The sequence below is a fragment of the Haplochromis burtoni genome, unplaced genomic scaffold (genome assembly GCF_018398535.1).
Source record: "Haplochromis burtoni strain Fernald_Lab_line unplaced genomic scaffold, NCSU_Asbu1 Contig_314, whole genome shotgun sequence".
NCBI classification, from domain to species: Eukaryota; Metazoa; Chordata; class Actinopteri; order Cichliformes; family Cichlidae; genus Haplochromis; species Haplochromis burtoni.
In genome coordinates this window covers 708,355-721,229 of record NW_024582675.1, presented here as the reverse complement: position 1 = coordinate 721,229, position 12,875 = coordinate 708,355, and the positions used below count along the sequence as shown (strand labels likewise).

At 39.1% G+C, this 12,875-nt stretch overlaps 1 protein-coding gene across 2 annotated transcripts; it reads right to left on the bottom strand.

Annotated features, from left to right (window-relative positions):
- Nucleotides 1-509: 509 nt before the first annotated feature.
- On the bottom strand, nucleotides 510-3,745 carry slc2a9l1 (solute carrier family 2 member 9, like 1; the record flags this gene model as incomplete). 2 transcript variants are annotated; one of them, XM_005941315.3, is given in 9 exon segments in its annotated part: nucleotides 510-611; nucleotides 750-860; nucleotides 1,219-1,352; nucleotides 1,555-1,703; nucleotides 1,825-1,954; nucleotides 2,037-2,161; nucleotides 2,237-2,397; nucleotides 2,486-2,581; nucleotides 3,278-3,745. In XM_005941315.3, coding segments are annotated over 9 exon segments (1,032 nt in total), but the record flags the coding sequence as incomplete, so codon positions are not given.
- Nucleotides 3,746-12,875: the final 9,130 nt, after the last annotated feature.

Sequence of the window (12,875 nt, the reverse complement as noted above, 5' to 3'; positions counted from 1 at the left end):
TTCAATTTAATTTAATTCAATTCAATTTTTTTTATATTGCACCAAATTACAACAACAGTCAACTCCAGGAACATCCTGTTTGCATTTCCATCGTTACCTTGTGTGCATTTATTGTGTGTGCTTCCCTTTGTCCCTTGTTGGTCCGTCTGCTTGTTTTCTTCCATGTTGCCTCAGTGTTTCTTCCGTCAGCTTTACCCGCGTTTCCTGGTCTCTCTTTTCTGGCCTGTGGTTTCCGCCCTCAGGTTATATGTTTATGCATAGTTTTTCCCAGTTTAGGTTTTGCTTAGTTTTCTCTGTTCCACCTGTTTGTAGTTTTTGTTCAGCTGTCCATAAAGGCTCGTTTTTTGTTATCATCCAGCCTCGTCTCCGTTTGCCTGCACTTGGGTCCTCAGTCTCTTCACACACCTGACATTTGTTGTCTTTAACAAATCAACTGTTTTTGTTTTGCTTTCTTTACATTGCTTTTACTTTTATTAATATTATGTTGCCCACCACTGGTAATGGTTTACCTTCAGGTTGAGTGTGACAGTGACAAAAATCCAGCAAGCAGACATGACACCGTAACCGCCGAACAGCAATGGTCTTCTCCCTGTGAGGTCAATGAGAAGACCCTGAAATTGAGGAAGGGAGAAAATAATGACAGACTTGTCATAAGAAGATTGTCTCTAATAGTTCAAATGAAAGGATGTATACACTTAAAATGCTCATTTACACAGATGAGCTCAGGCACAGACTGAGTGTTTGCTTACACAGGTGAGCGAGGTGAGAATTTCAGCCACTCCAAGACCGAGAGTGATATAGCGGATCTTCTTCTTTGGTATACCTGCCTCCAGGAAGATGTCATAAGTAAAGGTACTAATCTGGGAAGAAAAGAGGCACTATTAGGCTATAAACAGTCAGCATGAAATCTGATTTATATATTAGTCTATTCTGTTGATAGAAACTTGATATGGAAGGAACAATGAAGTCTCATATATACAGATATCAATAGATATATTGATCTGTAGTTATACAGATATATCATGTATGCATGTGCGTGAACCTCCAAAAGTCACAAAATTGTTGTAATGTTGTATCATTCTGCAATTTAGCAATCCTCAATCATATATTATATCATATTGTATCATATGGTATTATACTAATACTATATGGTATTGTTCATACTGTAGACATGCCCGACAGCTGGTTGCAACAGTAGATGGTGGAGATGGTGATGACCTGCCATCGGACAGTCCTGTCTCTCAGCAGCTGCAGAAGACTCACTGGTGGGGCTGCTTCAATGGCAGCCTGCTCAGTCAACATCTCATCCATTTCTTGTTGGTAGTCACCTTGGCCCCACAGACTCTGGAGAGCTGAAACCAGAAAATCCCAAATCACGGAGGGGATAAGAACTGAAAAATGTGCAACTTTGCTCAAATACAAAACAGGCAGTGACTGATTGACTTGTAATTTCACAAGACTATCATTTATCTTTAACTAGTATGTGTTTGTAGAACACATTTTCATAAACATCTGGGGTCATGTTTGATACATAAACTGCGCAAAGCTACTAACCTTTTTTGCATGCCTTATCATCACCTTTCTCTATGAGTAAATATCTTGGCGTCTCAGGAAAAAAAGGCAACATCACAATCTGAACAAAGGAGAAAAGTGCAGCGACACTAAGGAGAATGTCCCACGTGTCCTCGCGGCCAAGGATCTCGCTGAAAAATCAAAATGAAATGTTGTGTTTAATTTGTAATCTATTGTCATAATATGCTGCAGTAGCTTTTGACAATGGGTTAAAGCCCATTTTTCTTTTTCATATCAACTTCAGGTGCTTACCTTAACCCAAACGCCCGCCCAGACACTTTCCCGAGTGACAAAAAAGTGGCTAAGGTCAGAGTCACTATCCCTCTTATCTTTCTGGGTGAAATCTCCCCAAGATATATTAAGTGAGTGTTCATTCCCAAGCCTGCAGGTCACATAAAGCAAGCATGGTGAGTATAGGTGGTGAAAACATATTAATAAGGAGTCTGTAGAATATGGCAACTTACCTGCTGAGTAACCAAACAGAAATCTTGCCACAATGATCATTTCGAAAGAGTTGACATTTTTACTTGCCAGCATGAATCCTGCTGCAAGAACAGCAATGAAGCTGTTGCAGCTCATTGCCTTTTTCCTGAAGAAGGAAAGCTCATGACTTCAGGTCTCCTTAGGCTATACAGCTTGGTACAACATCTGTCTTCATACTCACCTTCCCAGCAAGTCTGAGATAAATTTGACACTGATGGCACCGAAGAGTCCCCCGACAGCAAACATGGAAACAATAAGAGACCAGATCATTGTGACCGTCTGCGGATGTGGAGGCTCTCCGTATCTGTCATACCAGCTGTTGTTGATGAAGCGCTGGATGTACTGTGGAGATAGATCTAAACTGTTATTAAATGTGATCCAGATAATCGAGACAGAATGGAGAATAAATGATAAAGGCGACGTGTCTCACCGGCGAAGGAGAACTCAGTCCAGTGATATGGAAGCCGACCTGAAAGCTTCCTCCTAATCCCAAAACAAGGATGAGGAATAGAGCGTTTCCATGGGTCTGAAGTAAAGGAGAGAAATCCGATGAATCACTTTTATAAATGTGTTTACTATCACCTGTAAAGATGCTGCATATATTTTTGAAGTCACAGTCAAACTGTGGGTATGGGTATTAACAAAGATTTCAAACATGTTTAAATGAGTGAGAAAATCTAGATTTTAAAATTGGATTTACTGATTTTTTTTTAAACACAAGTTGTGAATAAAACAAAGATTAGATTAGACTTAAGTTTACCCTGTCTGATTCATAAACTGTAACTGTTTCATTTCTAGCTGTGTCTGAAAGTTCACAGAAAAACAATAATAATCACCTTTTTTGAATCTTTTCATGATCACACCTCAGTCATAGATTGTAATCATGTAAATTTGAGCTCAGTGTCATGTTAGCTGTACCAGCGAAATGGTTTAATAACTGAGAGAGTAGTGTGACTCAGCTGAAACTGTGGTTTAGATAACTCCCCTGAGTTCAGGAACTAAAAATAAGCCACTCTGATTTTGTAAAAAATAAATAAATACAATTTAAAAAGAAAATTATCAGCATTACGCATAAAATTAGACATGTGCAATGTGACAGATTTGTCACGAAACATTTTAACAGAAACGTGAAAAGAATATTTAAATTATATTTAAAATCCACATGTACATATTTACAATACATGTATTAACTTTTATGGCGCAAATATAGGAAAAATCTTACCAGCTGCTGAAACAAAGTTTCCATTCTCTTGATACACGGACCTTAACAGCACATATGTCCTAACAGTGGGGACACAGTTCAGTGTTTCACCCTGCTTATTATTAACTTTTCAGAAATAAAGTAACTTGGTGTCATCACACCACCCTGACAATCACTGGATCATTTCTAACTTGCAGCTATTTCAGACTGAAAACAATATAAACTGAATGAGTTCACAGTCACACGCAAGCTAATGTATAGATTTAACCATAATGTCAAATAAGGACATTATCAGTACATTTTGTGCACAACACTGGTGCTGCATATGTTTTTATAAGTGATTCGTCCTATTGCAGTAGCTTGATTTATGCTTTTCTCTCTGTTCCTGTTTCTTCTTATTCTTCTTATTTAAATCACGTGGAAAGATAAACTCTATTATTATCAGACCAGCAGAGTTTAGACGTAGACTAAGAACTGTGGCTGTCTATGAACATTTGAAAAAGGAATACACTCAATAAATAAATTAATTCTTAATTCTCATTTAAACTTGCAAAAAAACAAACAAACTCCCCAAAAAAGCCATCAGTGCAATCCAGCTATTATGCAATATAGTATCGTGGCTCCAGCAATAAGTCATCCAATACTTTTCTCAGTCCAATGAGGCATAAATGATTGAAAGATGCACCACAAAGTCTTACATAATGTTCAAACATGTTTTGTTCTGTTGGTCACTGTTACGTCCCTCTGCAGCCCCTAATCTCTTCAGTGGGTTCAGCTGTTGCTAATTGACCACACCTAGTCAGGTGTGGATAAAAGGATACCTGTGATGCCGTGATTTTGTTTCCACGGTTTTCTTTAGACATGTCAATTTGTGGCAAACTTGCTATCAGGCTTGGCTGGGTTTGTACACCTCAGAGTATATATAATATAACCTCAAAGGGACTATTTTGTTAAAAAAGAAACTTCAGCTGCTTTGACAATAGGAGACAATTAGGATAAAAGTAGTTTGTTTGTTTTGGTTTTTTTTGAAGAAAGAAGAGCCATATACAGCAACAGCTCTTGGTGTTATTGGTGTTATGGCAGTGTGTTAAGTGCAGCCAGCATAATAGCATCCAGACTATTTTGTCCTTTTCTTATATGTTTTGTCCTTTTTTTCTGTTTCTGATTGAAGACAGTGATCAGATTGTTTTCACACGTGGCTCTGCTGCCACCAACAGATCAAGAATTGAGGCATTTTTATGCATGATACTTTTGACCACATGCTTTATAACCAAGATGGACATGACCTTCTGGTCTGAAAAAAAAACAACCTTCCTTTGGTCGCAATTTATAGAAGTCTATTATAAGACCACCAACCTCATTTTGGCTGCTCCCTTATTCACAAGTGGTCGCCACAGTTAGTAGCTCCCCATATTTAATTTGGCAGATTTGAATGATGGATGCCCTTCCTGACACAACCCCAGGTATATTTGTCTTATTCTGGGGTTAGATTGGGGATCTTTCGTCTGTTGGTCAAATGTGTAAGTTGTTAAAATGTCAATTATGGTTCCATGTTGAGTAAAATACATGATAAAACAGGATATGCTCCAGGGTTTGTGATCGACATGTTGCTATTCATACTGTATGTCTGTGATTTTTCTAAACTTTATATGCCACGTAAAGATCAAGAGAAACTTATTCATGCATTCATCACTTCAAGACTAGATTATTGTAACTCTCTTTACTTGGGCCTCCAATCTTCCCTCCTTCAGCGATTGCAGTTGGTCCAAAATGCTGCAGCATGTCTCTTAACTGGCACTAGAAGGTATGAATCTAATTGTTTACTTATAAAATCCTAAATAATATGGCACCTGATTACTTTGGGGATCTCCTCTGTCTGTTTGCCTAAGAGAGCACTAAGATCATCGGGTCAACTGCTCTTAGTGCAACCTAGGTCTCGGCTGAAGACCAGAGGACACCGTGCCAAATTATGGAATAATCTTCCTCTTGACATTCGGGCATCAGATTCTATTCAATCTTTTAAATCATGTCTAAAAACGTACGTGTTTTACCTGGCATTCAAGGCGAATTAGTGTAATTTTCATCTGGCTCTGCATTTATATTATGTAATTACTTTATATCTGTAATTTATATTTTATATTGTGATTTTATCTGTATCATGGTTTTACTGGAAAGCACTTTAGTGTACTTTGGTCTTTAAATGTGCGATACAAATAAATTTGATATGATATGATATGAGATCCCGTTTCAAGAAATGAGGCTTCATGATTGAAGGATTTATATTAATTAATTAATTACTTAATTTATTTGTTTTTACATTAGACATTCTTTTAGTCCCTGAATCAGCCCAGGTTAAACAAATAGCTCTTTCTGTATTACTGATCTACTACATCACATGCACACTTATTACACTAATTCATTAAAAATAAATAATTAAAACTGGAAATGAAAAACACATAATTTATTCAATGCTATAAATGAAATGAATTGACATTTAATGAATGTATTATATAGTTAATAAAATAATTATTTCCATTTTTTATTAATTAATAACACATTAGATGGATTATTTGATGACATATTTATTGAATTCATTTTGGCACTCGTGGCTCTCCATACTTATTAGTTTACAGCCATAAGCACTTTTATTGATTTGGATGCATCCTTCTTCCTTTGGTTCCTTTTAGCTTTAGTGAGAAGTTTTAAGAACAACACAGGCTGTGATGTCAGTTTATATGATGTGACCTCCATAATGGATTTTGTTAATAGTCCTAATAAAAATCTAACATGTCACAATGTTTTGTGACTCTTCATCAGAACCTGAAGCTGTTTAAAACCAGTGGTGAATCTGCCCGACTGAGCTAATTTCCCTAAATATTTTATGTGACTGATATTAAATTTGGCGGCCACTGATCCATTGACATTGTCATTAAAAAAAAATTACAGATGAATTAGCTAACACAGCAACAACCAAAAGCACAGAGCGAGCAACTACTCTTTTTAACATGATATGTTGATTTTATTATTATTAGTATTTCTAACCCGTTTTGAACAGAAAAAAATCAGAATAACCTTCTACACATTTTATTGGGCAAGATTTCATTTTTTATTCATACATTTTCATCACTGTCCTTGTTCTTATTATTGCAGGCAGAGCAAATCAAATTGAATTCCTGGCCTGTGAGTTTTCCTCACCTCCGTTGGGCTCTTTGAGTGGCTGTGTATGGCTGGTTATGATGATGTACATAACAAGTGTCTTCTTCCTTATCACAAACCAACAGCTGCTAGCATCCACGGGGTCTTCATTAGCTGTTAATAACACTCTGCCTACAGTTCAGCACTCTGGTGGTCCATGTTGTGATTGGCAGTATCCTGGCTGGGCTGATCATTCTGAAACGATACCATGCTGTGCTTTGATAACAACGAGGGAGGAGTAATTAAACAAGTAATTGGAGCAATCTTTGTTAACATTTCTTACTTGCAGAGCTATTTTGAAATATTCACGTCAGCAGGTGGCGATATTAGCTTTCTGCTGGGAGGCAGTAACTCCACGGAGCATGTACATCAACCCAGTGCAGTTACTGTAGCCCAGAGCAAACAGGGCAAATGAACTAAATCTGGTTTTCATAGATGCTTAAATTGAGGTAAATAAAGGCTTTACATATCTATTATCATTTATTGTCATTATAGTTAATTAGTAAATAAATATTTCAGACATTTTTGACCCATTGATCAGAGAGAATTCACTGTTCATCAGCACATGTCAAATTCTCCACTTGCAACTGTTTCCTCTGTGTCTGATTGTTTCTGAGATGTGTGGAGTTCAAAACGTACCTTGGCCACTTAGCGATACAGTGTGCCTCTTTTGATGTTTTGACCGTGGTGTTTTTGCCTATAACTTCATTGAAATTCAAAATGGTTAATTCACATACATCCGTCTTATTCATATTACGTATCTAATGGGAAAAAAAGAAGAGAAAGCTTTTCATGGTTTACACTTAAGCATTAACTATTAAGTAAATCCTCCTCCAGCAGAGCAACAATGCAAATTGAAGAAGGGGTGAAATGAGGGCCATCGTTCAGCCATCACTCTGCCTGGCAACACTGAGCTCACAGACAGTACTGCAAGTCAGAGTAGAGTGAACACAGCTGCATGTGTTACAGATTAAATGAATCATTGTCTTATAAGTCTCAAGATTTTGGGACAAACTGGTTTCTCCAGGTTTGTTCTGTCTGAGCCATGTGGGTAGATTTATTAACCTCCTAGGACCCTCTGTCCACATATGTGGACATCACATTCTTGGTTATTTAGAACCAAATCCTCAATTTTGCTCTACAAGGGCCTGATATCCACTTACGAGGACATTATACTGCTACTGTTCTATTGAAATTTTAAACGAATATCCTCATTTGTGGCTCTTATTTATCTTAGAAACAAATATTGGGCAAAAAAAAAAAAAAATCCGGTACTTCTTTGTTTTTACATTCATCGGGCCCCAATCAGCCCAAATATCAAAGAGAAATTAAAAATGCATGCCATGGAAGAGTTCGGGTCGTAGGAGGTTAAATGACACAATGCTTTTTAGTGCACGGCCTGAACAAAAAACATTCCACCTGATTAAACTGACCATTGTGTGTGAAGATTATCTACTTTTTCTAAGTGGAAGAGAATGAGGAGCGGATGACAGGGGAATTAGCAGGTCATACCGATACCAGTCTCTCGCTTTACCGAAGGACAGCTTCAGTTCGTGTTAACAAAAGCTGCTCAACAACTGTGTACAAGAAGCTTTTCACTTTACAAATAGTGTCAGACTGCAGTTGTAACACTGCAATAAGGTCATTAACAATAAAAAACCCCACATAGTTTGTTGTTCATAGTCAAGCACATTGATGGACTTTTAATGTGCAGTAATCGACTTTCTTTTAATGCATACAATGGCAGTAAATGTATTGCATAGTGGAAAATATGGGAAATTTTGATGGATGTTGTGTCTGCATTAATTAAATGAAAAATGTATTTCTATTTAACGTTTATTCAACTTATTTTTATATTTGCTAATCTAATGTCATTGTATTTTTCTTTTATAATGATGATAAAGAACCCTGAATCTTGTATCCAGTTTACACCTGAGGTTGTCCAGATCGGCCATTTCTGCGATAAAATCTGCAATGTCGGCAGAGACTTGCCACCAGACTACACATTTAGAGGATAGTTTAAAAAGCACATTTTGCGGTGAACCACTCTGGACTGCCTTCCCCTTCATGGTCTCGTCCCACTGGTGGAGCGAGCTCATCAGCTAGTATTTATTTCGCCAACTGCCATTTACATGCAGTGCGTAGAAAGCGGCAGTGTTTGTCTGAAAAGGGGCTTTCCTAGCTCCAAGACCACCTATGCTTCAGATACAGCTGAAGGCCTAATCAGTCTATCCATCATCTGGGCTAAACAGAGACAGAAAAAGATGTGGGTAATAGGAAAATGAAGAGAGAAAGGGCAGTGAAGAGATGAACACAAGCATTGAGCTTAAATTGTGTTGATGCAGGATGCATTAAGTGTTGCTTTCAGAGGGAACTTCCTACAGGTGGCATGCAGATGGGATCCCTCCTGGGAATTATGCTTCTTAATGAGTCACAGTGGTGAAAAAGGGGTAGAGTGAGCCGATACCATGAACTCATTGGCAGTGCAGCACTAAAATACCCAGCATGCTGTTCTCCATTATGGCGGGGTTCCCCTCCGAGCTGTTGGATCTGCAGATTAATCCAAACCTGGCAGCATTTCACTGCGCCACGTGTCATACTAAGCAAACACTGAAAATGAAAGATTATTTTGTCTCACTGTGGCTGAATGACAACAATAAGGCCTAATGACAGCCCCCACAGAGGCCTTTTATGGGCTCTAATTAATAGTACAGTGCGTGTCATGAGTCCTATTTACAGCGCTCTTTAAAAACTTGCCGTCAAGTCTATTAGCACAAGGAATTAGTTTGAGAAGTGAAGGCAATCCGGGTATAAAGTCTTGACCAGCCACACTTGAAGCCAGTGGAAAGGACAAAGGTCACACAGCCTTAAGTGGGTGAGAATGAAGTCTGAGATTAGCGGGTTTAGTCAAGGTCTACAAGTCTAATGCTGGCCTGTGACACTTTGGAGCTCCTTAAATTAGAGGAGCAAGGAACTTGTTGGAGATAATTCAATTTGGGTGTGGTAGCCATGTTTTCTTGGTGAGTAGAGCAGAGAAAAGACAGATGGACAGCAGGGTTACTGTCACATGATATTAGCACATCCACTTTGTGAGAGAAGTGACCCTGTCACACAGGAGAGTGAGGCTAAACAGAAACGACTGCGAGAGTCATAGATCAGGGTAGAAATGTGCTGTAGAATAATCATAGAAAAGACAGTATGCATCAGCAGTGGCCTCCCCCACCATCGCGACGGTCTCTCACACTATATTGCTAAAACCACTAATAAATGCCCAGGGGAACAGGAGTCCACAGAGCACTGATGTGGTGTCCAGACTCACTAAATCCTAATTCTGAGTATTACAACACACCACAGGCCAACCCAAAAAGTCCTAACTAATCCAGAGCTGTGGCATGAAGGGGACAGGCAGGTGGTTTTAATGTGGCTGATCTGTTTAAAAGCTACTACGGTCTCAGAATACGGGGATTCACAATCCACTGGACAAGAAAAAAAACTTCCCGAACAACATAACAAATCTTCTAAACTTGAAGATCTGCCACGGGTGATTTTCAGTCACTTGAGAAAGTGATTTTTGGCACAGTGATAACTGTATTTATGCATTCTTTCCACACTAATTGAACACACATGATAGAGCTGTAGGAGAGTAGCTGGCTGGTAAGGTCTCAGTCAGACTTGTCACGCGTCTTCTATTCAGCAAGACCAGTGAACATGTGTGCGTATGTGTATATGCGTTGGAGTTTGTATCTACTTGCGTGCCAGCAATAGCGAGCTGGTTGCGTGTGCATGTGCGATAGCACGTTGGCATTCTTCATTTGTAAATAACTGAATCAAGCTATTTTAGTTTGCTCAGAGTGCAGCTGTAATTTGCAGCCATTCTGCTCTTAAGGACCGGTAATTACAGCTTTTAGAGTCTCCTAAAACAACTCCAACTGTTTCAACCCATGACAGCCATGCATCTGAGCCTTCACACACACACACACACACACACACGCACACGCACACGCACATGTCTGGCTGTTAATGAAACTGTTGCATTTTCTAAATGAAGTGGCTTTCAAGGCACAAATACAACATGAGGACTACTAGGATGCATGTATTACAAGGGCTTTTTTTTTTCTTGTCAAACCTTTATCGAGCATTTTGTAAATTTACTGAGTGGCAGACAAAAAAAAAAGAAGAAGAGTAGAGCTGGGATTAGACAGAAATTTGTACTCCTTTTCAAACAGGGCATTTGTAGCCCCAGATGTTATTAATCTAAGTTTGTATGTAATAACTGAAATGTACACCTGCTCAAACAAAATAAGAGGGTAAATAGAAATGCTTTTCATCCACATGATCTGGAGAACATTATTGTTCAACACTGACAATGTCAGTCATGATCACGAAACGATTAAACTTCTTCTTCCTGACACCTAGTTCGACTATCACCAGACTGTAACTTCTTTGTACAGCGAAGACACCTAACCGCTCATGGCTCTAAATTACACGCTTGGCTGACAATATGACTGTCACAACTGGAAGCATCCAAACCACTCGAGGATTATCTCCCCACCATCCGCTATCTTGAATACGGCACAGCGCGGGAAGCATATGGCTGCAATCTGTGGCACCCTTCAGTGTACGGCTTCCATTTGCTTTTAATTAAACACTTGGAGACTCCCCCCCACACACACATACACACACACACACACACACACACACACACACACACACACACGGGTGAGGGACTAATAAAGAAACAAACTAATATGGGCAAGCAGTGATGATGTAAGGGAAGCTCGTGTTTCAAGAGCAATAATATTCACGTTATTGAAGGCAGACCAAAGACTGACTCTCACTGTATGTCTCAGTACCTTTTAAGTAAAAGGATTTGAGTGACAGACACCCCAATGATATACAGTCTGCAACATGAAAGCTTAAAGCAGCAAAGTCCATATTTACTGGCCAGGCCATCAGCAGCAGTCAGACATAATGTGACTCATATTTTTGCAGCTGGCTTTGCGGTATAATGACAGACTAATTCAGATCCATTCCTTCCCGTCAATGAGTTATCTGCACATCCCCAAGTAAACATGAAAGCTGGGCTACACGCCTTAGTGGCTGAGTTCAGGTGAGGCAAACATACTAATGTGACCATTATGCCAACAACATTAGAGCTTCAATGGCTCCAAGTCAGGAGACTGGCATTTGCACACCTTGTTCCAAGTGTGTATGTGTGTGTGTGTGAGGGGAGGGGTGGGATTATGGGGCTAGCAGCAGTAATCCCCAGACCACATGGACATTATCAGTCCAATTTACAGTATGACTTTGCTTAACACTTTCCAATACCACCTGCTCTACTGTACAAATAATTAACCCTTCTGTGTATGTCTTGTTGTTTCTATTACCATTTTAAATCTTTTCTCTTTAGTCAGAGTATTCAAAAAGTAAAATACTTTTGACATTGCAGATTTGTTTTGAATTTAAGTGGACTTAAGATGAAATAAAAACTGTCAGAGCATCCATCAAGATGTTGCCAGGAAATCTAACGAACAGGTTTTCAAGCATGGCTGAAGAATCTTACTTGGCTTGAGTCAGCAAGTTTCCCTCCTTAGTACCATTTCTCTGGAGGTGGCCACAGTTGGAGGGGGGGTGTAATTGGAAGTCCCCCCGTAGTGCTCATTAGCAAGCAAATATACATCATCTGATATGTACTCCAAATTGCTCATTTCATGTAGCACATTGTGTTCCTCTGCTCGGTAATTCATGAGGTATGGCACTAGTTACCTTAACAAAGTACAAAAACAAACACAAAGTAAAGTAAAATCCATCCATCTTCTTCCATTTATCCAATTCAGAGTGGAAGGGGGCTTATTCCAGTTGCCATAGGCCAAGAGGCAGGGTAACCCTAGGCTGATCAGTTAGAGAGCACACAGAGACAGAAAACCATTCACAAGCCCACAATCTCTGGGTCTTCAGCCAGCTATAAGAAGAATTTAGCTTATTATTCTTACTACAAACATCATGGCAAAAATGAGGAGACACAGAAAGAGGAAGGCAAAGGGAATGATACAAAGCATGAGGGTGTAAAGAGTATATTGTGGACTGGCTTTCAGTTGGTAAGAGAGCTTTACACAGGATGTACGATGGATGTTGAGTTGGCCTTGCCTTTAGATTAGTAAAATATTAGCCAGTGAACCATATCTCGCGTTGTCGCAGTTGTTTGATGTTCGGCTGCTAGTGATCGCTTACTAGCCAAGTTTTTAATCCTGAGCTAAATTAGCCCATTTCAACAAGTGCCTTTGATGATGCTAGCAGACTTGCTACATTGGTACACCTGCTCCTGTTGGCTATCTTGTAGAGCCGTACCTTGGCTTCTAAAGATGTGTTTGCTATCAACTTGCACTGCTGTCCTTCATGTCCTTTAACATGGTAAACTTTGAAT